The 27,354-nt window shown below is 43.6% G+C and overlaps 1 protein-coding gene across 1 annotated transcript; it reads left to right on the forward strand.

The window, feature by feature from the left end:
* Positions 1-1,594: 1,594 nt before the first annotated feature.
* Positions 1,595-27,184, forward strand: NSRP1 (nuclear speckle splicing regulatory protein 1). The gene is made up of 7 exons (XM_055001913.1): positions 1,595-1,699; positions 5,679-5,760; positions 17,671-17,727; positions 21,133-21,264; positions 22,264-22,471; positions 22,707-22,815; positions 25,740-27,184. Exons 1-7 carry the CDS (start codon positions 1,680-1,682, stop codon positions 26,635-26,637), a joined length of 1,506 nt encoding a protein of 501 aa, XP_054857888.1. The 5' UTR covers positions 1,595-1,679; the 3' UTR covers positions 26,638-27,184.
* The last annotated feature ends 170 nt before the right edge of the window (positions 27,185-27,354 follow it).

Here is a 27,354-nt window from a genome sequence, read left to right on the forward strand (position 1 = left end):
CTAGTCCAGCATTCTTTTTCACACAGTGGCCAAGCAGTTACTCTGGAGGACCAACAACAGGGCATAGAGGCTGAAGCCTTCCCAGTGTTGCCTCCTGGTCTACTATTCAGATCAGAGGTTTACTGCCATGGAAGGTGGAGGTTCCCTTTAGTCACCTTGGCTAGTAGCCACAGCTAGACCCATCCTGTCAGAATCAGTGCGGCCATCACTACATCCTCTGGCAGCAAATTTCTCATTTTAAAACATTGAGTAAAGTGGAAAGGAGCAGGATTCCAATAGCCCCTGTAAGACTAACAAAATTTGTGGTAGAGTATGAGCTTTCATGAGTCACAGCTCACTTCTTCAGATACTGTGACTCAGAAAAGCTCATACCCTACCACAAATGTTGTTAGTCTTATAGGTGCTACTGGACTTTTACTCTTTTCGACTGCTACAGACATATCAAGATTGTTAGCCATGTTAGTATACCTCCATTGAGTAAAGAAGTATTTTCTTTTGTTCATCCTGAATCTACATGCCATCTTGCCTTGCTATATGCCCTCCCCAAGGTTTACTTTTGGGCAGGGCTGTATTAACCCATGGCCAGCCCCCCTCAGCACTTTGATCTTTCACCCCACTACAGCTGACAGCCTGACCCTGGTAGGGTAGGTACGAGACCGCAGTACATAGCCCTATATCCATTTTGAAAGTCTCCTGAAGAATTCTATTCACAATTTAAAAAATATTTTTATTGCACAAGTAGAACTTGTCAGGAAAGCACATTTTGGGGGTGTAATTTTTCAATACTGTAGTATTTTGAAGTGAGTAATTTTTTTATTATTTATTACAAATAAATAATTTATGGATAATTGTTTTAATGTAAGAGACAATTTGTTTCAGTTCAATAAGGAAGCAGTTAATTATCTTTTTAATAGAGGCTATATAAGAGAATCAACTAATTGTAATTGATGTGGGGGTGCGCCTCAGCAAAAAAATTGGCACCCCCCTAGTCTCTGCAGGGCCCCCAAGCTTTGGCCTAGTCAGTCTTATGAATAATACAGCCCTGGTTTTGGGGAGAGAAAAAGTTGTTTATTCTCTACCCTGTGCGCAGAACGTTTTATTTTTGAAAATAGATCCAGAGGAGTTAGCTGTGTTAGTCTGTAGTTGCAAAATAATAAAGAGTCCAGTAGCACCTTTGAAACTAACCAACTTTATTGTAGCATAATCTTTCGAGAACCGCAGCTCTCTTTTGTCAGATGTATGGCCTGCATCTGATGAAGAGAGCTGTGGTTCTCGAAAAGCTTATGCTACATCATGCTACAATAAAGTTGGTTAGTCTTAAAGGTACTACTGGACTTTATTTTTTAAAAGGGACCGAAGCGCAAAAGTTATCTTGGGGACGGGGGCGGAGGGCTGCCTCGTCTTCACAGAAAGAAGAAAAGCTCTTTCCCCCCCACTAAGCCTGCCCTTTTTAAAACCACGAATGAATGCCCCAGCAGCACCCTTGAACGAATACGAAGCCTTTTGCTTCGTAGAAGGGGGGGGGGAATCTGGTTTCTAAATATGCAAAGCCACCAGGGGCGTCGGGAAGGCGCGGCCTCCACAGCCTGTCTGCCTGCCTCTAGTCTCCGCCGCCGCCTGCCCGAGGAGGCCCGGCCTGAGGGCGGCGAGAGGGACGGAGCGCCTCCCCGCCTGCCAAGATGGCGGCCCCGAGCAAGCAGTGAGTGGGGGAGGGGCGCCCGGCTGAGGCGATTTCGGAGGGAGGAGAAAGAGGCTGTGGGGAATAAAATGGAGCGGCCGCGGCCTGTGCCTGTGCCGGGCGGGAAGGGAGAGGAGCGGGTGGCGTACGAGGGAAAGGCCCGCCTAAAAGTGACACAGGCCCTTCGGGACGCTGCCTCCCCGGCATCTCCGATCGTGTGTAGGGTCTTCTCCCTCAGCGCTCTGCCTGGCCCTCGGGTCTTCTACCCCTACCTCACAAGGTTATCGTGAGGATAAAACGAAACTGGGTTTTGGCCCGTGAGTTGCGTGGAAAGGGATGAGGCCACGTTGCCCACCCTGAACTACTTCGAGGAGGGAAGCGGAGAAGATCACGAGAAGCTGGGGCGTTGGAGGTGTTTGAAGGAGTCGCGCACACACCCGGGGCATCCTAAAAACTGGGACCCCTTTAGGACTGAGGGTACCTGAAAGGGCGACGTTATTAGAGGAGTCAGCTTGAGCCCCTTTGACCCAGTCGCTGGGGTAGATGGATAGAGTTGCCAGCCTCCAGGTAGTGGCTGGAGATCTCCCGCAATTACAACTTGTCTCCAGGCCACAGAGATCAGTTCACCTGGAGAAAATGGCTACTTTTGGGGGTGGACTGTATGGAATTATGCCATGCCAAGGTCCTTTCCCTCCCCAAACCCCACTTTCTCCAGGTTTCACCCCCCACCCCCAGAGCTCCAGGAATTTCCCAACTTGGAGCTGGTAACCCTATAGATGGGGGAGCCATTTAGCGCCCCCCCCCCAAGATGCAAACGTAATTGGTTTTTTTGAGTCTCCTGTAGAGCAGGGGATTTTGCATGTGTTCTTTCAGTAAATCAAAAACTTAAAAATATTAAAACATCATAAAACAATACATACCAACTGTAACCCAAGTACTCAAAGAATAATTTTTGTAGAACATTTAACAGTAACAATTATGCAACCATCGAAAAGATATGATTGTATATGGGGGAAGAAATCTTAATAGATGGTGATAGCTTTAAGGTTATCTGGGACCAGTTTGAGATATTCATTTTGACATTCCATAAAATCTAAGAAAGGCAAACATTTCTCATAGAAATCTGATTGGAAATTCTGGTTCTCTGCAAGTGAGATGCAGTCTGTGACTTTTCCCCATAGTGAGAAATTCCCACATTTTGTTGAGCCATGGTTGAATTGAGAGTGAACGTTTGACTTCCAGGATTTTGATATAACAACAACAACTGCGCTTATATACTGCTCTTCTAGACAGATTAGTGCCCCACCCAGAGTGGTGAACAAGTCAGTGTTGTTATTATCCTCATAATATAGCTGGGGAGCTGGGGCTGAAAGGAGTGGCTTACCCAAGGCCACCTCCTGAGCTCATGGCAGTAGTGGGATTCAAACCAGCAGAGTGCTGATTCACATCCAAACCACTTAACCACTGTGCTACAGCATTCTTCCTCTAGGACAAGAGGGAATGCCTCTTCTAAGACTTCACCTGGCATATAAGCATTCCTTGTATTTCTTAAGCACTATTGTGTGCAGATTTCATCTAGTTAGACTCATGCGATGAGATTCATTTAACTGAGCAAGAGCTCTAGTTATGATGCAAACTGGCTGGGGGAACGGTTGGAATAATGCAGAAATGTGCTGCCAGGAATAAATCAGCATGTATAAACCAGGTCTTAGAGAATGGCAATCAAAGAGAGGGGGGAACACCTTTCTTCCCGCCGTGCTAGTTTTCTGTTCGTTGGGAATTTTTTCCGTAGAAAAGGAGGATACTTCCTCAAAGACTGCCACTAAACCAAGGAAAAGGAAGTGTGCCACAACCAAAAACAATATGCAATTATATTGTAGAAATTCAGAAATAGTACATAGCACACATGAGAGACCGTTTGCAATGATAAATTACAATTTTGTTCAATTTCCCTCTTAGGCTACCATTAGCAAATTAAGGACAATGGAAGCACGACAATGTAAAGATCTATGTACAGGGAGAGGTATAATGTCCCATAATATATTATTTTGTATTGTTCCAAGCTGCTGGTAAGTCAGCTGGGGGGGTCATCACTTCTTGACCACGGAGCCGTGCAGTCGCCATGTCAAGAAGGAAGGGCGAAGCCGATTGTGAAATTGACACAGAACGATGGATAGGCGGGGTGGCGATGAGCAATGCCGGCCTTATCACACTTCACTCGTTTCAGAAAGTTCCTTCATCAGGCCACCAATTCTATAATTGTACAATATTACTTACAGTAAAATAGAAATACAATAACAGACACACATACCAGCAATTCTTATGGCAGAGTTACTTACAATCATAATTCCAACAATTTTAAACAGCAGAGGACTCAAGGCATCCAATCTCCTGCGTTATGTGTTGTGACGAATTCAAAGGTAAAACTGACACGCCTCTAAACTGTCTTATACCAAAGTGATGGGCGAACCTTTAATTAACTTACTCCACGTATTTAAACCAATTAATACTATTAAAGACACAATGTAATTATAAACCCAGCACTGTGCAAAAACATATATGCATAAGAAATTGCAATAGTGCAAAGGAAATCCTATGTCTTTTAATTAATTGATTCTGATCCTTTTAAAATTGTAATGTGATAATTTAAAAAAAATATTTTTAATAAATATTTTAATATTTTTTAAATACATAGTTATTAATAATTACACTGATTTTCCTAAAATCTTTTAAACTGTAATTATTAAATCATATGCATATGTCGGGTTAAGCCCTTTGAGAACAGTTGGGAATTTTTGACACAGACATTTTAAATACCAAAATACTGCATTCTCCATATGTAAACGACGCCTCAGTCTGCTGTAAAGGAGCCAACCTTCAATATCTCTCTACTTGCCTCCTCTATCCCAAATATTATTATTTATTATTACATTTCTAACCCGCCCTTCTCACAAGCGGGCTCAGGGCGAGATACAGCAGTTATAAAAATATAATACAAATATTAAAACAATTCATAAAACAACATGTATTGTCGAAGGCTTTCACGGCTGGAGAACGATGGTTGTTGTGGGTTTTCCGGGCTGTATTGCCGTGGTCTTGGCATTGTAGTTCCTGACGTTTCGCCAGCAGCTGTGGCTGGCATCTTCAGAGGTGTAGCACCAAAAGTCTTTTGGTGCTACACCTCTGAAGATGCCAGCCACAGCTGCTGGCGAAACATCAGGAACTACAATGCCAAGACCACGGCAATACAGCCCGGAAAACCCACAACCACCATCATAAAACAACAGTTCATAAAATCAACAAACAGATACTAACTGTCCCAAGACGGGGTCAATTCCAGATTCCTGCCCATCAGCCTACAGGGGGAGGGAAATGGACAGATAATGTACTGCAACCCATACGTGGGTCAGCAAACAAATAGGCACTACATAGCCCCATGTTGTACCCATATATTGGGCAACCGGCCGTGGACACTGTATAACCCCACACTTAGTGGGAGGCTGGTGGAAGGCTCGGTGAGGATCTCATGCTGCCCTCAACCATACGCCTGGTGGAACATCTCCGTCTCCGTCTTACGTGCTGATTCTATTTCACACAAGCCTTCTGATGTATTCATTTAAATACTGATACCCTCCTTTTCTCCCTAGTTGGGACTCAAAGTAGCTTGTAATACCATTCTCTTCTCCATTTTATCCTTACAATAACAACCCTGTGAAAGTAGGCTTGAATGAGAGAAAGTAACTGACTCAAGTTTATCCAATAAACTTCTATGGCAGAGCAGGGATTTGAATCTGGCATTCCCCAATCCTTATCTGGTACTCTAACCACCACAGTTCTTCTTTCTCACATTGTCCCCCAAGCTCAATCTCTGTTATACACTTCTACACATTTCATGCTTAATGAAGCTAAAGAAAGTTGCAATTGAAGAGCCAGTTTTGAGTTATTTTATGGAGAGGTGGCAAATAAATAATCTAATTTTTTGTTTGTTTTCTCTGCACAGATATGGTCTTATTTTTCCCAAGAAAGCGCAACAGAAAACCTTAATCAAGCATTCAGTGTTCATGGAGGACTCCGATGACGAGGTCAGCTTGTATTACAGAAATTTCAAATTAAAACAGTTTTAAAAACTAAAGCTGTCTAAACAAAGATACAAAGCCATTCTGGATGCAGATAAATAAGCCAAAAACAGCCCAAACAGTCAGACCAAGCTGCTGTGGAGTTAGGAAAGATAACGAGTACATTTCCAAAGGCCAGGCAGGTCTGTCTCAGGATGGATTCTGTAGCGAGGGAGCACTCACTGAAAAGGCCCTGCTTTGTGCCATGCTGTAGAACGCCAGGGAAATAGCAGCAGAGCCCTATCCAAACATTGGAGCTTCATATGGAAAGAAGACACTTCTAAAAGCCCCAGCACCTCTTAGACCTTAATAGTAAAACAGCAGTGTTTGGAACTGAATCCAGAAACTAACAGGAAAACACTTTCAAAAGAGGTGTACTGAATTCCCTAAGGACGGTACCAGTTAATATTCAGGCTATCACATTTGTAGCCAGCTGAAATTTCTGAACTCTTTTTGTAGGCAACCCCATATGAAGTGCTTTGCAGTAATCTAGTCTGGATGTGGCTAAAGCATGTGTCTTGGCACATGTACTTGTTTTGTGTGTCTCCTGCTTTGAATGCTGACAGGTTTTGCTGTATTATTAAATATCCAGGATTGTATTCTCTGCATGGAAACGAGCGTAACAAACTTGTACAGTATGTTAGAGAAGAAGTAATTCGTCTTTATACTTATTTGCTTGCCTTCTTTCTTGAAATTTTGACTCCATGTGTTTTCTCCTTATCTCTCTTGCTTGTGAGATGATTTGTTTCTGTTTTACAAAAATGCTAGAAAACATTAAGTTAAAAAGTTATTAAAAATAAAAGACATTGTTCTAATTAGGAATAGTCACCCAGTACTATTCAACAAGTTTATTGCAAAAAGGCTAAACTTGCAAATCCATATCAATCTTATCCATATCCATATCAATCTTAAAATGGTCCTGAATGGTTGCTCTTTTCACTTACCTTTAATTGTGTGAGAAGGGCTTTTATTAAATCTGAAGATCTGTTTCTGAGAATAAAGCCAAACACACACATTTTCAGGAACTATAACCGCTGAGAAGGGGAGGGTGTTTACAAAGTAATATTTCTCTTTAGTTCTGAAATTATTACAAGATGACTTGAACCAAAGTGTAATTAACATCTTTTGTTTGCTACAAGAGTAAACTGGAACATTTATCTTTTCGGAAAGTTTCTGCCTAATCACTTTATGGAGGCTGCATGATCACTAGTTAACAACTCTATTCATCTTAGCCAGACTTCCTTCTGAGTAAACATGTATCAGAGTGCGCTGTGAGTTATGGAGGAACACCATACTTGTGAAGCTTCAGTGTAATTTAGTTGCTTGATGGCCTTTTAACTAGATCAGCATACTGTCCTATCTTGCACATTTCTTCCTGAACTTGTACATTGTGTTTCTCTTCCTGGAAGACTACTATTAACTTTTCCTTTTAAACAGCTACATTTGTGTTGCTGGGCTGCCCAGTGTTCTTTCAGGCATTCACTTTTTGTCAGGTACTTGAGATAATTAATCCACTTTAATACTCTGTTTTCTGTAACTTGAAGAGTCACAACCCTGAGCGAGGGAGGTTGGAGAAAGGGGGTGTAACACGCATGTTTATTTGGAAGTAAGCTCCACTGAATTCCCAAGTGTGCTTAGAATTTCAGCACTGGCTGCCTTGGATACAGCAAAAATAACTATATGTGAGGAACTATCAAAGTTTAAAATAAATGTTCCATAAATATTTGCACTTTCTGACTTTTTTCAGCCCCATCACACAACAATTTATTCATTTCTGATACTTTAGTAACACTTAAAATTACCATTATGCATACCAAATAATTTAAGAGGAAGAGTTGTTATCTTAAATCTAGAATAATGTCAATATGAGTAATAAAGATGAACAAGCTGTTTTAAAAGTGGCTTACAACACCTTTTAAAAAGGTCATCCATATGAAAATCACAGTTTCTGTCTATGGATATTCTTTTGGAATAAATGTGCCTTTTATAAACCTTACCGATCAAATGTAGTAAATAGCTAATGTGCAAATAGAAAAAGTGTGTGCTGTACAAAGTAACCTATTCCCAGTTCACTGTGGGCATATCAGCAAAGTCTTTACCTGTCCTACTTGATAACTTTACCACTGAATAACTGACAAATTCAACTGTAATATGTAATAATATAATATGTCAGCTAGCTCAGAAGATAGTCCCCAACCTTAATCTGTATCTATGCAATACTTAACATGACTGTTGTAATACACTCCACAACTCAGAAACTCAAGACGGTACTGAGCTGTGCAGCCCAGCTACTGTCAAGCCCAAAGCAGAATGTGCTTGTTACTCCCATTCTGCAGACACTCCGCTGGTTGCCAGTCAGTTATGGGTTTAATTAAAGGTTCTAACTATCCCCTTCAAAGCCCTTAATGGCCCTGGACCCAGGACCACCTGTCCTGCTGTGCCCAGCCATGACAGCTTCATTCATGTGAGCAAAGCCTTCTGAAGGTACCCCCCCTGCAAGTGGGTGACATCGACAAATGCTCATTCACGCAGTCTTTTGGGTGGCTCCCATCTGATGGAACTGCCTGCCTGCAGTGATGAGAAAGGACGCCACAGTTCTATCGCGCTGAATGTGCAAAACAAAAATGTTCCGAAATGTTCAAGAGAGCATTTTTACGAAGGGGTTTAGAACTTGTAGAATAAAGGGAAAGTACAGGAGATCCCTTCTATAAGGGACAGGGATGTTGTCGAATGCACTGTTCATTGTATAGATCACCTTTTTAGTGCAATGTCCTTTACTTTTGAAACTCCCTTTTCATTATAACATGACATCCCTAGACTGGTTTTCTATTTCATTGCTTTCCAGTTAGGTAATCCTAATTCTGCTGCGTTGTTTATTGGAGGTTTTTGCTGTCTGATTGGATTGCTTTTCATGTTTTGTAATCTGCTTTGAGTCTCAGTGAGAAAGGTGGCCTATAAATGAAGTCAATAATAATAATAATAATTAATTATTTGGTTGTTCCAGGAGAGGGTGCTGTAGGCCACAAAACCTTCAATTAAAGTCTGTTGCTGCTGTTCTTGAGAAACCAACGAGAAAATAATTTGCTGGTAGTTTGGAAGATGTTCGCATTTTATAAATAGGCTTGATTTTGCAAAGCAGCTCTACCAAACAGAATGAAAAGAATCAGAATTTATTTATATAGCACATTTTTAACCCATGGTTTATACAAAGAGCCCAGGCTGCATACATAGTCCTTCCCGTCTCCATTTTTTAAAAAATGCTCACAATAACTGAAACGGTGAGTGACAGAGTTTAACTGGAGTGTCCCCAGACCTAATCTTGATACACTGCCTGTTATACCACTTTTGTTAAACCTTTGGTTGGTGCCTGATGGATAGGATTGTCTATACATAGACGGGACAAGCTCAGTTTTCAGAGCCAAACTAGACGTTATAGCAGCCATGGGTTATAGCAGCCATGGCTGTCAATACCATTTTAGATGAGAATTTAGCTATTTAAGAATCTCTGTGAGCTGCAGTGGCATCATACGATCTCTTCCTCCAAGCCTTTTCAAGTACCAAAACTGTTGTGGGGAGCTGTTTGAGGACTTGAAAATGTGTTGTGGGGGAGGACACAAGATTACATGGTGTGACAATTTTTAAATGGCTTTCCTCTAAAATGGTGTTGGCAGCCATGGGATGGACTTGTGGCCCCTGTAATGTCTGTTTTGACCATCAGTTGTTCCCACTGATCGCTATGAAACATCATAAATCACTGTAGTCTGGGGCACAGGGTCACTCCCTTAAAGATATCGCAGGCCTTTTTCCTGATCTTCAATTTTCATTTTAAAGAAGTGAAGTCTTTTCCTTGTAACTTTCAGAGGGATAAAGGGAAAATGTGCAGCAGCATTTTAACTACAATCTTGTGTCTATTGTGTGTCTTATTTAGGGGTTTCCTGTTCTACACTGATGGCTCTCCATCCTTAAGCACCCTCCCCCAAAGATATCAGGCTACTGCCATGGCCTGATCATTTCTAATTAAAAATTGGGAATTAGTTACTAATTTCTATTCTGATATTTTAATTTAGAAAGAGAACAGAAATGTGCATTTAAGTGAAGATACACACTTTTAGCGGTTTGCCCAGTTTTTCAAAATAACACAATCCTGATAGCGAGAGTTTGAACAGGTCTGTTTGCAGCTTCCCTCTGATCAGACATAGCTGTGAAAATGGGGTGATGGTGGTGTTAAACACCTGCAGAGCTCTACATATTGTTTCACACTCCACAAAGTAGTAATAAATCTCATGACTGTGCCTTTATCATCAGCAAAAAAGATCATTTTTTAAAAAACAAAATTACTTTATTAGTTCGGCAATAATTTTAGGCCTTTTCAAGATAAGGAGCTGTATTTGGGAGGGGTTTCATTTCCTGGCTGCTCCCTTATCAACAAAAACCTCTGCCTTGAAGGTCTGAAGATGGTGTATTTATAACTGAACTCTAATAAAGTCTGTGCTTGCAGACCTGCACACCTGACTTGGTCATGATGATTGTATATTAGATAGAAAACTTTTCTTCCTATTTCAGTGACACTATGCATATTTCATTAAGATTCCCTTTGCAGCCTAGTTCCATCGAGAGGTCTCTGTTCTCGCGGAAAACTTGTGCTCTCTAGCAAAGTTAATGCATGGCTATGAATTTATTAATAAGGTAACCTTTTTTTCCTACCTCTTCCTTCAGGGAGGCTGTAGGGAGGCTGTACAGGTTGAGTAGACAGTAATTGTTGTATTGGTCTCAAAGGCGGCAAAGCTATATGCTTTACTGGACGGTATTAGCTTGGAATGCAAACTTCTGAGTGTCCTAGACACAAGGTGATCTGGTAGATATTCAAAAAGAGTCCAGTAGCACCTTTAAGACTAACCAATTTTATTGTAGCATAAGCTTTTGAGAATCAAGTTCTCTTCGTCAGATGCATGGTACAGAAACTGGTCAAATATAGAAGAGGAGGGGGGAGGAAGGGAGGAGAGAGAAGATGCAGTTAGGGGGGGAGAGGGATGTAACCAAAACATTCCTTTGCTAGTAAATGTAAACATCTCCTCTTGGTATGGAGATTAATTGGCTTGTGATCCAGAGGAGTTAGCCGTGTTAGGCTGTAGTAGCAAAATCAAAAAGAGTCCAGTAGCACCTTTAAGACTAACCAATTTTATTGTAGCATAAGCTTTCGAGAATCAAGTTCTCTTCGTCAGATGCATGATACAAACTGGTCAAATACAGAAGAGGAGGAGGGAGAGGGGAGAGAAGGGGACATATATCAGAAGGGGACAAGATGCAATTAGCGGGGAGGCAACCAAAACATTCCTTTGCTAGTAAATGTAAACATCTCCTTTTGGTGTGGAGTCAGTTTGCCGTGTTAGTTTGCAGCAGTATAAGCATCCAATTCCTATGTAGTATAAGCCTTCGATTCTGGAAGATGCTGACTTCCAGATAGCTCTAACGCGCAGCCTCTTTCAACCCAGATTTAAAGGAATCCTTACTTACAGTTGGAGCCAATGAACGAGACATGATTCCATTAGAAACAAGGTACATCTTTATTGGTCCAGATTTATTCGTAGACTCCTTTGAGGCTTCAAAGGAGTTTGCCGTGTTGGTTTGTAGCAGCAAAACAACCAGACCATCCAATTCCAATGTAGTATAAGCCTTCGATAACCACAGCTCTCCCTGTCAGATCCATCTGACAAAGAGAACTGAGGTCCCCGGAAGCCGACGCCAGGTGCCACTTGTCTACAACAAATATGGACCAATAAAGATGTATCTTGCTTCTGAATGAACCATGTGTAGTTCACTGGCTCCAACTGTAAGTAAGGATTCCTTTATGATCTGGGTTGAGGAAGGCAGCGCGTTAGAGCTATCTGGAAGCCAGCAGATATTATGTACTTGGACTTCCAAAAAAGCTTTTGACAGAGTTTTCAGCCAGAGGCTCCAATTAATCAAAGGCTGAATAAGCTTAGCAAACGTTTTGTTTGTTTACTTCGTTTATATCCCCTATTTCTTCGTTTATATCCCCCCTATCCCAGTGGGGACGCAGGGTGTTCTGTTATGTCCAACAATCTCCATACAATTCTCCTTGCTTTGGAAGATGGCACACCACCCCCTGGGGAGAAACCTACAAAACTCTGTCCAATTCCAAGAGAAAAGAGTTCAAGAAATGACCAGGAGTGATGCTTTTCAGCATTCCACAGGCTTTGGGCGGGGCGCTGGAGTGCAAGAGCTTATTGAGCTGTTCGGTTGCTTTACAATTAAACGGAAACAAGGTGCCGAGGTAACTTTGAACATCTAAAAGAGAGAACTTCATTCTCTTTGATGTTTCATAATTGTGCCTTTTGCTTTTGGCCTTCATTTAATGATGATGGAAACTGTGTTGGTTCTCTAGGTGGAGTTTTCATAGGTACACAATGCTGGTATGTCATCAGTTAAACGTTAGAGCAGGGTGGAACTTTTTTCTCCTTTTTGTGAAGAAATGGAGTGTTGTGTCTTCCATTTATGAGACAATTAATAATCTGAGTGACTCTCCTGTTCGCCTCCTCCCAAGTGCTTTCTGAAGCCAGGTCTCCTTTGCTTTCTTTGTGGCGGTTCCTTGTTTCCATTCTGTGCCCACAGTTTGGGTGACATGTTCTACCTCTGCCCGTTCCCAAACCTTGTCTCTTGCAGCAGTTGCCTTTTAGAATGGGCTTTCAGAAGCGTCTGGAAGGCCCCGTTGCAGCTATCATTCTGTAAGTCTTGTACAGCCCTCCTATTGCATCTAGCTTTCTATTGATGGATATTATTTCTTAAACCGAGGCTGAGCTTCCATCCTGTGTTGTGAGCTAGCCATCTATTACATCTTTATCCTCTCCTTTCTTTGTGCAGTTTACAGTCACATACATGATTCTGTCTCCCCACCACCATTATTTTGTCTTCAGGAGAACCCTGCAAAGTAGTTTAGCCCACAAAGGAGTACTACTCACCCAGTGGGCTTCATGGCTGAATGAGGACTTGAACTAAGATCTCTCCAGGTCTGGTCTCTAAACGCTATACCACAATGGCTAAGATTTTGCTGAGGGGTTTGCTGTTTGAAGTGCTTGCCATGGAAATGGGAGAGTTGGATTTTCAGGGAATAAAGGACAATCAGAAAAGATTTGTAGGGTTTGAAGTCAGGGAGCTCCCCACAAACTCTACAGTTCTTGTTCCATATCACTTATTTTATTGTTAGGGTCCAGCAAATTTCCTGCATTTCAGTGCACTCTTAAGATTCTGCCCACCCACCCACCCCCACCTCCCCAGGGTTCCAGATAATATTAAAACGGCATGCTTTGTGGCTCCAAAGAATACCATGATAGCGAGCAAGCTGAAATCCCACGCCAGATTGCTGACTCTGTATGGTTCTTTAATAAACGACCCGTTGATAAGTAGAAATAATACAAAAAGAACAGGAAGTTCCCATCTATCAATCCTCTCAGCACAACAGGAAATTGTCACCCATAAAGCACTGGGTGAGGTGTTTGTGCTGGCACTGTTTTTCTCAAACTTCCTGGCTGGCTGGCCAAACAAACGACAGGTGGACCTGTTTAGAATTTTATATACCAAAATGGAGGCCTGTATATATCGCTTGTCTGATCTCCAAACGCAAGCACGGTTGCTGCTTAGAGGCAAGTCTGGGGGAAACGACTGTGAGTTTTAGATGTTTCCGAATCCAAATCTGTTTTCCTTCTGCAAATAATCTAAAATCCACATCGTGTGTTTTTCTTCTTGCCTCTCTTGTCACCAGTGTTCTGGGAAGGGCCCCTTGGTCCCGTTGTCATGATAAACCCTTCAGAGAGGACAGCCTGCCTTTCTTTAGAACCTACAAGGATTTTTTTAAAACAAAATTATCACAGAGGAAGCATCCTGCTTCCTCCCAAAGTCGGTTGATACAACTTCCTGCATCTTTGTATATAGTCGTTTACCAAGCTAGCCATAAGCAGTATGTTGTATAGGCTGGTAGTGGTTAGATTTCTACATGTAATAGAGATCAGGCCTACAATGCAGTAGAACAAAATTGTAGAGTCCTGTGGCAGTAGAAGAGACTGTACCACTGCAGATTGCAAGTGAAGAGACCTTACATTTAAATGATCCTCTTTAGAAAAAGTTCTCAAAGTAGAAAACTAGAGCAACTGCTAGATGGCTGAAATAGAACATGTCTCTGTTGTATACTAGTAGGGATCTTTAAAGGAAGCATGAGAAATAGCAGTCCCACCTGCAGCCTGAAGTGATAGAGCCCTCTGTTTTCCATGGCACGTGTAAGCAAGGCCCAAACACAGTAGTAAAATAGAATTTATCACTTCAGACTGAAGATTGGGGAGGAATCACACATTTAATGATCCACTTCATACAGTTCCTTGCAGGTAGAAACTACCAAAGTGAGCATTGGATGCTTGAAGGGAAATGTTTAAGTAGGGGAGTATTAAAAAAGGGTTTAAAAACCCCAACTCTACAGACTACATTAATTGGTATCATTTATTTCTTGAGTTTAGTTTTATACATTGCCTTGTTCAATAGAAAGACAGCTAATTTTATAAGCATCATATAATAAAGCAAAGTTCATTCTTCCACCTCATTTTACTGCATGTGTAGATCTGGCCAGTGCGGCATTTTGGACAAACAGATATGACTTTAAAATGTCTCACTCAGTTGGCTCCATGGAATAAGAAGCAAGCAATTCTGATTCATTTCTAAAAGGACTGGGAACTAGTGTTTTGAGTGATCCTCTAAATTAGGCACTGATAGCAAAAATTGATAAACTGTTGACATGCGGATGGTAACTGTCTGTGGTCTTCTTTTGAGTGAGGGGGAAAAACAGAAGAACTAGAAGGCTTGTGCAGAGAATTTGGTTTTGTTGGAGGAAATCTTCAGACACACAGCAGAGAGCTGTACGCTTTGTTTCAGATGGTTGTAATCCTAGTCCAATCATAACTGCTTATCAGATGTCTGATCCTGTTGACTGCATTGACTTAAACTGTGTAATCAGCCTTGAGTCTCAGTGAGAAAGGCAGACTATAAATAAACAAACTTCGGCAAGAAAATTTCAACACCACAGAAAAAAAGGTGTATTTCCATCTGTAGCATCACTGGGGCTTCACAGGAGGCTTGTGAGGCAGAGCAGGATGCTGAGTTACTTGCACTGCTAACTCACGGCCCAGTTCCTCCTCCTGCTCTGTCGCCTACTTCTCCCCATCTCATTTACCATTGAGGCCTGACTTCAGGCAGAGCAAGAAGCAAAACCAAGCTGGGATCCTGACTGTCTTCCTCCAAACCAAGCACAATCTCCAAGCTCTGAGAAGGCGGAGTTAAGAAGCACAGAAACTCAGGAGCTGATGGGGTCACCCAAAGCAGAGTTACCCCCTTCTAAGTCCATTGCAGCCAGTGGATTTAGATGGCGCTTAGGAGGACCTTGTAGGACACCAGACTGTCCCCATTTTCTTTGCTCCACTGGAGATCCACTGAGAATCTGAGCTGCCTGGGGTCTGTTTCTTGGCCATGGAACACTGTGATGGATATCTGAAAGTTGGTTTCTATGATGATGACGACGACAACGACGACGACGACGACAACATTCGATTTACATACCGTCCTTCAGGATGACTTAACACCCACTCAGAGCAGATTACAAAGTATGTCATTATTATCCCCACAACAAAACACCCTGTGAGGTGGGTGAGGCTGAGAGAGCTCCAGAGAGCTGTGACTAGCCCAAGGTCACCCAGCTGGCTTCAAGTGGAAGAGTGAGGAATCAAACCCAGCTCTCCAGATTAGAGTCCCGCGCTCTTAACCACTACACCAAACTGGCTCTCATATATAGGGAAATCTGCTTAATATTGGGCACTTTGGGACATTTTCTGCAAAATACCTTCAATAGCTGCAAGCTTCTTGGTGATCCTGTGCGTTTTTGCACATTGCTAGACTGGACCCAAAGGTTGATGTGGTTCATCGTTTTGTCTCCAGCAACAACCAGACAGATGGCCCTTCCTGCTGGAAAGCCACACTTCTTGTTTCTTCTCATCATCTGGTATTCAGAGAGTGGCTTTTGGGGCCCAGAGTTTGCTTTCCTTCCCTAGTGTAGAGCTGTCAGGCAAGCTCTCCTAGATTTAAGGACACCACAAACACCATCATGCAAACATCACACAGATAGTCAGCAGGCCCATTTCAAGGGGAATTGGCTTTCTCTAGTGCCCTTTTAGACATCGGAGCAAAAAAAAAAAATTACCTGGCACTAGTTTTTCCATTTAGTTTTTTGGGCATTATTAAGGGCTGGTGACACAAGCTTTCTCACTCAGATGAGAACCTGGTGTTTGGTATGAGTCAGGGCAAGGCTGGAAAGTTGCAAGGGCTGCCAAAATGTAAAAACAGATATTTTTCATGTTGTCTGTTACTTAGGAGAGGGGGTGGGTATTTCATTACCTTCTATAAACACATTGAGCAGTGTTCTTTGTAGTTGCGTCAGTTTGGCAGCCACAGGGATCTGCGTGATCCATCTGCCATTAGGCGAGGAGGGAGAGGTCCGGTGTGTTTGACTTGACTGGAAGTAAGGGCTCGGCACTTGATAGTAAGGCTGCAGACACTTCCGTCATAAATCCTTCATGCTTTGTTTCTGAGTACCCTGGGTGGGGGCTTGCCATGGGTCCTGCTTTGAAAGCGTTGTATGTGCCGTGCGCCATTTGCAGCACAGTCGCTCTGAGTTTGCCGGTGTACAGATGCTCACAGACGAAGGGCACTGAGCATTGACCAGAGGAGTAGAGACTACGGGCCTCAGGAAGAGGATAAAGATTTGGATTATCTGGGTCAGCAAGAGCTGACTGTTTTGAGCAGCTTATGGTGGTCCAGCTACAGCAGCAACCTGTGCTTTGGCAAAGGCTGCATCACAAATGGCTGCTAAAGACTCTGAGCAGATCTGAGGATTGCCAGGGCCCAGCCCATAAATCAAAATCGCAAGGGACAGTGTCCTTCCCTCCTCTTGGGTGGGCTGCAGGTGTGCAGCTTGGCACCTCAACCAGAGACCTCCTGGAGGCTAAGGAACATTACATGGCTTAGACCATCTTACAGTATCTTAGCAAAGAGTCCAGTAGCATCTGACAAAGAGAGCTGTAGTTCTCAAAAGCTTATGCTGCAATAAAGTTGGTTAGTCTTACAGGTGCTACTGGACTCTTTACTATTTTGCAACTACAGACTAACACGGCTAACTCCTCTGGTTATAGCATCTTAAAAGCATAAAAAGGTGCTGCTGCACATGCACACACACTCAAGATTTAATATTCCAACAAATGACTGTTTCAGTCCTCCTGAATGCACATGACATCCCATCCCAAAGATGCTTTGGCTCTAAGCTTGGTCAGCTACCCAGGGAAAAGAGAATTCTGTAATGGGGTGCCAGATGATATAATCAAGATGGCATGTTTAGGCAAGGGATGAAGAAGGTGGTTGTCTTGAATAAGAGCATGGATGTGGTAGCAACTTATCTGGATGTGTTACCTTAAGCATGTTTTGTCTGAATTAAGCAGAGACGAATACCTAGTAGGTATGGTTAGGATTGTGGCCCATAGCGTACCTCTTAGCATTCTATAGACAGAGGGCATGATGTTGCTTCATTCTTTTAACTACCTAATAACCAGCTGTTGGGATCAATGCTGGTGGTAGTTGATAAAATTACTTCATTTCTTCACTGCCCCTGTGACAGATGGTGCATTCTTCTGTGATGATTTTTTTGTCTTTTGACTATTTTGAAAATAAACTCTTACTGGCTCATTTGATTTTTAAGCTCCCTTAACCCTTTTGTAAACAAGGATAAGTTTCTGAATGTAACTTTACATTGTTAATGCTGTTTTCCAACAGGCTTCAGTGGGTGAGAGTCTTCAAAGAGAAGCTTTGAAAAAGCAAGCAATGAAACAAGTAAGTGGGTAATGTGCGCGCATGCACATACTTTTAAATTGCTTTGAATTCAGACCAGTTGCTGCCCCTCTGTATAAAAAGTACCACCATTTGTTCATGTTGCCATTTACACTGTAATAGAAGCAAAAAAAAATGGGGGGGGGCCGCTGAGGAGTTTACAGTCTAAGTTAGGATAGGCAGGATCAATAGCTGAGAAGGCAGGCGCAGTTTCAGAACCACCGATGTGTGTGGGTATCAAGCTTTCCCCCTTGCACTTGTTTTCATGCTTTTTAGCTTTTGAAAAAGATGGTGCATCAAATAACTTATATTACTGGACATACAGTTCCATTCACGATACAATCTAGATTGTTGAATGTTTTGCTGGATTTAGACGTCCCTGATATACAGAAAAACTTAACAGTAACGCTACTATTGGTAGCTAAAAAAGTAGTTGCCTCTCATTGGAAGGCCCCCTAGTTACCAGAGACAAAGGAGTGGTACATGCGCCTGTGGGACTATATAATTTTTAACAAAATAGCAGATGTTAGGAGGTCATATGAGTATCCTGTGTCAGAGTCAAATTTCCTGAATAAGTGGTACCCGGTATTGGAGAAACTTTTAAAGAACCAAGATTCTTCATATTCCTTCTGCAGTCATCGTTATTTCAATTACATTTTGTTAACTTAACAATTAAGATTTGTATAAGAAAGTATGGTAATATGCTCCGTAAGATAGCCATTTTCTTTCTATTGGTGTTTTAAATACATTTTTAAAAAATGCTTTTTAGCTTTTGTATTTTCTAATTTGATACTTTGCTTTAATTGTTTATATCGTTTTGCTATATATCTTGAAGGATTTTAACCTTTAAGATAATTATTTAAAAGTAGGGTATTGAGTATACCTTTTGTTTGTTTTATTATTTTATTTATCTCATGTATACCCTGTGTTTCTCCCTAGTGGGGACCCAAAACTGCTTACGTTGTTTTCTTCATCTCCCATTTTATCCTCACAACAACCTTGTAAGGAAGATTAGGCTGAAACGTGCGTGACTGGCCCAAGGTCATCCAGCAAACTTCCATGGCAGAGTGAGGGATTCAAGCCTGGGTCTCCCAGGTCCTAATGTGACACTCTAGCCACTATACCATTGTGGCTGTCAGTTGCAAAAAAGTTAGAGTTGGTGCCTGTTAAAGGCATTGTTTTTCTACTGCCTGTCCAGCAGTTGATTTGGCCTAGCAAGGCTTAAGAGGTTTATGAGGAAGGATTTCATTGTAATAATATATATCCTTTAAACGGTTGGGTCCATATGTAGTTTAAATTAACAGGCTTATAACTGAATAAATTAATGGAATATTAAATGGAGTTCAGGGTTTTACATTTTACCCATCAGTTCTGCTTCCTTGGCTGTAAGATTTGGAAGTCGCTCGTCTTGCTTAGTAAAAAGAAAATGATGCAACTTACATCAAAGGCTGTTTTTTTGGTTTCCATTACTTTATTTATGTAGTAGATGTTCCTGCTGTTATGAGTCTGTTTTTCTTGGGCTTCTCTAGACTATATCCAAGGAGATACAGAAAAACAACCTTGTGCAAGATGCGTAGCTGGTTGCCATCGATCTGATCATAGTTTTTCAACACACCATAAAATAGAGAGACTAATTTAGCAGCCATACCTTAAAGAACACCAGGAGAGGCTGTTTTTCCTCTGACATCAAATGCAGGGTTCCAATTAGAGGTGGGCACAAATTACAATATGAAGCAAAAATACGCACGAACCAGGCCAATTTGTGGTTCGTGAAAACGTGGTTCGTGTGACCGCATTTGCCACGAACTCCATGACTTTTTTTACCCAGCTCATGAGAGTCGTCAGTGGTTTGTAAAGCCAGACACGCTGGCGTTGCTGATCGTGTGTGAAACTGACAGCCCTGTTCTGCTGCTCAGGCGGCAGGAGAATGGGGCTGTCAGTTTCACCGACCCTGCTCTAGGTTCAGCCGATGGGCTGAAGCCGGTGCGGGGTGAGTAAAGCTGACAGCCCCCTTCTCCTGCCGCCCCAGTGGCAGGAGAACGAGGCTGTCAGTTTCACAGACCTGTGCCAGGTTCAGCCCATGGGCTGAAGCCCGTGCAGGGCGAATGAAGCCGACAGCCCCTTCTCCTGCTGCCCCAGTAGCAGGAGAATGGGGCTGTCAGTTTCACAGACCCTGCTCTAGGTTCAGCCGATGGGCTGAAGCCGGTGCGGGGTGAGTAAAGCTGACAGCCCCCTTCTCCTGCCGCCCCAGTGGCAGGAGAACGAGGCTGTCAGTTTCACAGACCTGTGCCAGGTTCAGCCCATGGGCTGAAGCCCGTGCAGGGCGAATGAAGCCGACAGCCCCTTCTCCTGCTGCCCCAGTAGCAGGAGAATGGGGTTGTCAGTTTCACAGACCCCGCATCGGTTTCCATCGATGGGCTGAAGCCAGCACGGGGTGAGTGAAGCTGACAGCCCCATTCACCTGCCGCCGCAAGCAGCAGGAGAAGGGGGCTGTCTGTTTCAAACACCCAGTGCCAGCTTCAGCAGCCGGCGTTGGGCGTTTAAAATTCCACAAACCATGAACTGATTCGTGAAGTGGTGAAAGTTTGTGGTTCATGGAAATGCGACGAACCACGAATCACGTGGTTCTTTTTTTTCGGTTCGTGCCCGTTTCTAGTTCCGATTACTGAACGACCTTCATTGACACGACTTGTGTTTTAGAACTGAAGAGCGGTGGTGTTAAGAAACTTTCAGTTTGTCAGTAGAGTGGAAATCATTCCAGTGTTTTGCTTTGCACCTCATGGAGGAATATAGATGGGGAACAGAGGAAAATTGTGCTAACCAGAATATTGGTCTTTGTGTTACAGAGAGAAACGATGGCAGGCACGCAGGTTACGACAGGTGATGAGAGATCATCCAGTGGCCCCGAGCCATGGGCTTCCTGCGTGTCCTGTGTGTGTGTGGGGGGGGAACGTGCACCTAATTCTCTCCCCTCCCCTGACAAGGCATTCAGGGCAAAGAGAGTAGAGTTAACTCAGAATCACACTAGTGATGGCTGATGGGGGTGGATGGGTGGGGAAACGCTACAGACCTTGTTTGTTTGTTTGTGTGTATACATAAATGATCACACACTTTGTTGTTTTTGTCAGAAGTCAGATAGTGCTGCATTTCCAAAGGAATGCAGTACAGCACTATGGAGGCTGCTGGTTTGACTTTAAAAATCCCAGATTAGCACACTCAGCTGAGTGTACGGCATGAGAGGATATCCCTTCCCATAAAGTGATTTCTAAGGCTGCATTAACACATTATTTTTTTTTTCATAAACTGCAACGGTACATTGTTGAACTAACTTCCAGGAAGACTTCTTTCTGCCAAAGCCGGACCCTGTATTTTTTGTTCTCCTTTTCCTGCTTGTGTTTTCTTTTAAAGACCAAGCTTGAGATCCAGCGGGCACTGACAGAAGACTCTACAGTATATGAATACGACAAGATTTATGATGACATACAGCAGAAAAAAAGAGAGAGTCATACTGGCTTGCTTTCTGGAAAAGAGGAAAAAAAGGTCTGCACCTGGAAAGGACTCCAATGTCTTTCTTTACCTTTGTCCTGGAGGGAAGGGCTGAGCGAGAAAGAACTTCCTAAAGAAGCATTGGGGGGGGCGGGCAGAAGTAGGGGCAAGTGAGGGATGGAGTGACTGAAAAGGGAGGCTTTATCTAGCATGCCTTGTGGAGAACGGAGGCGTGGTCTGCTGCTGTTCTTTGTCTTGCTTTCTCGTGGCACTTTTATTTTTATGAATTGTATAACCTTTATTGCCTTTGCCCTCACAACAGCTCTGTGAGCTGGGTTGGACCCTGTTCTTGGACCTGAGCACCAAGAGGGAGGACCTTATTCAAAGCCATGCAGTGAGCCTGTGGTGGAGGCAAGACCTGATACTAGGTCTCCGAGATCCAAGTCCAACTCTTAATCTAGTGGATTGTACTTGGTCCCCCCTCCTCTGAGACAGAAGGAAGGGGGGAAGCTTCTGTTATAAGCACTGGGAAAGAGGTGCATTCATCTCTCCAGATCATCACAATCATCATTTTTTTCTTATATCTCATGCTATTTGATTGCATTGTTTAACTCAAAATCTATTTTGAGTCCCATTGAAAAAAGTGGGCTATAACTCAAGCAAATAAATCAATAAAAGCACTTGCCAGATCGCCACTGGTGAGCTCATTTCTCCTTATCTTTCCTCGCAGCCTTGTGCTGACTTCAGAAAGCCTCAGAAAATATCAGGATATCTGACTGCTCTCTGAATCTCTTTGAGGCTCAGCACAAGTCCCTGTCCTTCTCCTGGCACCAAAGAAAGGTGAAGTGATGTCACAGTCAAGACTGGGTTGGTGGCAAGTGCAGATGGTATCTGACTATCAAGGCCAGCCACCCACAGTGTGCTCAGGACCCTCGCCTTAGTAATGGGGATAGCCCAGAGGAGCAGCACACAAGGCGCTGCAGAATGCGTCCCACGATGCCTGACGCCATCTGGATTTTATTCCATTTTGTTGTTGCCGCTTGTTCTTTGCAGCCCAAGTACATCCAAAATATACTCAAGGCAGCCGAGCTAAGAAAGAAGGAACAGGAAAAAAGAATGGAGAAAAAAATCCAGAAGGAGCGTGAAATGGAAGGGGGTGCATTTGATGACAAAGAAGCTTTCGTGACATCAGCCTACAAGAAGAAGCTGCAAGAAAGAGCAGAAGAGGAAGAAAGGGAGAAGAAGGAGGCAGCTCTTGAGGGTGAGCAAAACAGATGTGCAGGCCGGGTGGTTGCTTTTTGCTGTCGTGCGCGGTGGTGTGGGCTCCTTGGAGAAGTGTACTGGCATACATTGGACAGGAGCAGCTTCTTGTGAGTCAGCAACCATTGGTTGGAGGGGGGGGCAACATTTTGAAATGGGGTCTGAAGTGCTTGTCTAGCGGCCTCACGACTTGCATGGCATCCCGAACTTGTTACCGTTTTTTCTGTTTTCTTCAGCTTGCCTAGATGTGACCAAGCAGAAAGATCTCAGCGGGTTTTATAGGCACTTGCTGAACCAGTCAGTGGGAGAAGAGGAGGTGCCCAAATGCAGCCTTCGAGAGGCCAGGTAAGACTCGAGATGGAAAAGGTTTTCCTCCTGGAGGCCGATGATGCTGAAAGAGGGCCCTGCTCTAGCAGTAAAGCACCTCTCGAGTGCTACAAATCAGTGATTTTGCCAGCTCTGCTATTTCGCTCCATACTAGGGGGAGTATTGGTGGTTTCAGGCCAACCCACTAACTGCTCTCAATGGGCAAACAGTGAAGGTCTTTCCCTTCACATGGTTTGAGGAGCAGTTTGGGTTGGCTTCTTGTCGTCGAGCACTTGCTACTTATAAGATCATTCCACCATAAGAATGTCAAGGGACAGGAATAATGTAGCTTCCTCCGTGGTGGCACCACAGCTTTGTAACGTGGCTCTAAAGAAGCCTGCTAGAGCTTCTCCTTTTTCTTTCCCCACTCCTTTTTAATCTGATACAGTTCCTTTGCCATTGCTGTTGTTGTGTTTTTATTGTTTGCTTGATATCTCTTTATTTTAGCCTCTTTCAATGTTTCATACTCCACATTGTCTTGAGTGCTTTTTTTTGGCAGAGTAATTAAATACATTTTTGAAATAAAGAAAGCAATTTGTTCTACCGTAGCCAAGGGTCTGCCTTGCTTCCATTTTTTAAATGCTCACTTTAAAATATTGTCATAGCAAAAGGATGGATTGCTGACAGCGATGACTTTGCTGCTCACCTTCCAGGTCTCGCCGCCTTTGTGCTCCTCCTCCTCTGGGCCAACTCTTAATTTACAAGCCAGTTCAGTTAGGCTGGAGAGTTGGCAAGGGAAGGATGAATGTGAATGACTGCAGTGCGACTGTGCAGTTTTTGTTTGCTGAATCAGTGCGCGATTCAGTGTGATGCTCCTTGTTTTCTCAGAACTGTTTGCCCCAGCCTCGTAAGCACGAACCCGCTGGGCCAGAGCAACGGCCCGACATTGTGTTTCCACAAGTGACACACCAGGAGTTCCTTTACAGCTCACAAGCAAGCCAGGAAGGGCCTTTCTCGCTCGGAGGAGGGCATCCTTGATTGGGTGATTCTGGCCATGGGGACAAGAGGTGGGGCCAAAGCACAGCTTCCTAGAACCACCAGTGGAAGGCTCCCTCCTCCTTTGGCCGTTCATTTTCTGTTTGCCAAGAAGTGCAGGGGTAATTAAGGAGCTCTGCTTCTTACCACTCCCAAGCCATCTTTTGCCTCATTTCTCTGCTTCACAGCAGCCCCAAGCCAGCTTTACCTCCACTTTTACTCCGCTTTCCTGTTTTTTCTACTGACCTCCTCCTCTCCTTTCTTCTCCGCACACCATTTATTTCTTCATTCGTTTAATGTTATTTATCGTCCGCCTTTCTCAAGGCGGATTACACGGTGTAGGTCAATCCAATCAACAGGATAGGACAAACAATAAACAATGTGTTGGGATTCGGATTGCAGATTTCTGCAAAATCTGCAACCTGGCCAAACTCTGAAACAGAGCATAAATATTAACAAACGTTAAACCATTTAGAAATTACTGAGTATTTATTCAAAACATTTGTATGCTGCCTTTCTACCCAAATAGGGTCCCCAAGGCAGTATTACATAGTTGGGTCATACATACAGCAACTACTGTGCACAGTAGTATAGTTTACAGTCCTTATACCTTTATTAAAGCATCATTCTAAACATGATCTATACACCACTGGGTTAAAAAGAAACCTTTTTACAAGCTTCAGCATTTGCACCTTAGCTGAGGTGACGGCTGAGAAACTGTTCTCCAGAGAAGCCCTCGACGACTCAGTGGAGGAGCTTCAGGAAATTTCTCTGCCATCTATTATTCAGTTACCCCCATTGTGCCTCTGATCTACTCTCTGCAGTCTTCTGCATATAGTTAGGCCTTGACTGACATTCAGCTGTTTATGTCTCTGGAGACATTAATTCGGTTTCTTCCAGATTTTCTACTAGTTCTTGTTGTTCGGGGTTGGGTCCTACCAGGATCCTGCTCTGGAAGTGTTCGAAGTGCTGAGGGAGGCACTTAGTCCCAGCCCGCTGTGCTTTATTCCCATTTCTTGTCCCAATGGGAAGAATCACCTGTCAGTCAAGGATGCCCATCTAAGCAGAAGGGACAACCATATTAAGTCCAATGTTCCTTAATTCACCCCAGGATCTGATATTCAGAGGTCTGTTTCCTCTGAACATAAAGTTTGCTGCAGCCAAAGTAACCGTCTCAGGGAACCTTAAAGATAAGTATGCTTGCTGAGCAGAAGCTCTTGTAAGCCAGAGCTCACTTTGTCAGGTGCATGAAGTGTTACATTCAGTTGGCAGATACATATAGGCAAAGGTACAGTCGGAGGAGGGGGCGTTCACAAAGAACAGAAGGCCCAGCTTCTGGCTTCTCTTTGCAGCAATGCTCTTCCTCTCCTCACTTGTTCGCAGTTTTGTTTATGGAGGGTGAGTTTTATCCGTGGCTGCTAGCCCAAGGAACCTCCGCGTTCCGAAGCAGTCAACCTCTGACTACCAGTGCCAGACGGCAAAATCAGGAGAGCCCCTGTTGCCGGTCCTCCGGAGTAACTGGTTGGTCTCTGTGTGAGACAGGATGCTGGACTAGATGGGTGGCTGGTCCGATCCAGCAGGGCTCTCCTTGGGTTGTTACCTTTGTGTATATCTTTCTGCCGACTGAACGTAAGGCTTCGTGCATCTGGCAGCATGGACTCGGGCTGACCGAAGGTTCTGCCCAATAAATGTTTTAATCTCAAGGTGCCACAAGACTTTGTTGTCCCGAACACAGAGTTTCTGTTTAGCTACAATGGATAGTAAAATCAGAAATGTAAAATAAACATTGTAAACGTGCAGTTTTAAAAATGTGATGTAAATAGTTGTGTGTGCTTTGAAAGATAAGAGATGGTCTGGGATATCCTAGATTTCTAGCGAGGGATTTCTTACTTACATCTTTTTTTTTCTCTTTTAAAAATAAAATCTAGGGTAAAGGAAGAAAAACCTAGCGACTCCAGACCAACCAGCAGAAGCCCAGAAGTGAAAAGAGAACCTCCCGTCCCTTTAAGGGGAGGCAGTAGCCCAGATATAGACAGTGAGGTGGAAATGAGCAGCCCTGATAGGGAGGACAGCGCAAAAGGTCACGCAGACGAGAGTAAAGAGGCCCGGCAAAGAAAAGCCGATCCCAGCGGGGAAGATTCCAAGCTTTCCAAGAGCCAAAGAGATTCGAGGTCATGCAGTGAGGACAGAAGTAGCCGCGCCAAGGTGTGTGCTGCTCACCCAGAAAGGGAGGAGGGAGGAGGAAGCAGGAAGGAAAGAAGTGGTCAACACAGGGAAAGAGATCCAGAGAGAAGACAGAGAGACAAGGAAGAGCACCCAAGGTCTGAGGATCATTACAGGAGGCAAGAAGAACGGGACAACAAACAGAGGAAAAAAGACAGGAAGGAGAGAGAAGACTATAACAGAGAATCAAGGAAAGAGAGAAAGAGAGAGAAGCATTCACGTTGGCAGCAAGAAGGGAAGGAAGGGGTGATAAGCAATAAAGACCATGGCAAAGATGGGGAAAGGGAAGAAAGAGACAAAGGTGCCAAAATTAGAGAGCCAAAGGACGAGAAAGAGAGGAAAAGCAGTAGCCCCCAGTCCTCATCAAGTGCTGACCGAAATGAGAGGGGAGAAGAGCAGCCCTCGGACTTGGAGAGAGTATCGGGGCTGAAACACAGAAGTGCAGGGGAGGAAACAGAGCAGGTGCAGAAGCCTCTAGCCAGCCAGAACAAATTTGCGAAGCGTAGCAACGAGGAGACTGTCATATCTGCAAGGGACCGCTACTTGGCTAGGCAGATGGCGCGTGTCAGCACCAAAGCTTATATCGAAAAAGAAGAGGATTAGGTTGTACGTTGTGGAGAGAGTGCTGGGAGGTGGCATGTGCTCCCTTGTTGGGAATATTGGAGCCACTGGGCGTTATCCGTGGAAGGGAGATTTGCCCTGACCACGTCTCTAGAGTTTCCCAGAGAATGCACCTCTATGTAGAAACAGGTCAGGAGCTTTCATCTCTGCACACGGAGCAGACAGCTTCATTGGGGCCTGCTCACCCTGCCCGGGACCATCTCAGCCCCTGTCCCCCCTGAATTAATTGGGCCTCCTTATACAGTGAGCAGCCTGACCCTAGTGTGTGTGTGCCCGTCACAACCTTCACAGGTGGGCTCCTCTGTACCCTACTGCCCAACAGGGAAGACACACTTGAAAATTGTATCTGGTGAGAAATACAAATGCAGCTGTCGGCAATAGTGATCATACAGGATATTTATTGATTTGAATGCACCCTGCACACACAGTTTAGTCCTGTAATAGATATAAATGCTGGATGCTTTTGTTCTGGGGTTTGAAACTCCTGCTGTACAGAAAGATTGAAATAAAAAGAAAGATTTGTGTCTTAGGTTGCCTTTGGCTCTCTTTTTGTGACTTATTTCTGTGGTCAAGTGTCATAGATTGATATGCTTGTCTAGAAAAGTGTAAGCACCACCACCCACAGGTTTGGAAGCGAAAGTTTCTTATATACATCATGTTGCACAGAGAATGTCTGAATCAGGCCCTCGGGATTTAGAT

Source organism: Eublepharis macularius, chromosome 17, assembly GCF_028583425.1.
Source record: "Eublepharis macularius isolate TG4126 chromosome 17, MPM_Emac_v1.0, whole genome shotgun sequence".
Taxonomy (NCBI): domain Eukaryota; kingdom Metazoa; phylum Chordata; class Lepidosauria; order Squamata; family Eublepharidae; genus Eublepharis; species Eublepharis macularius.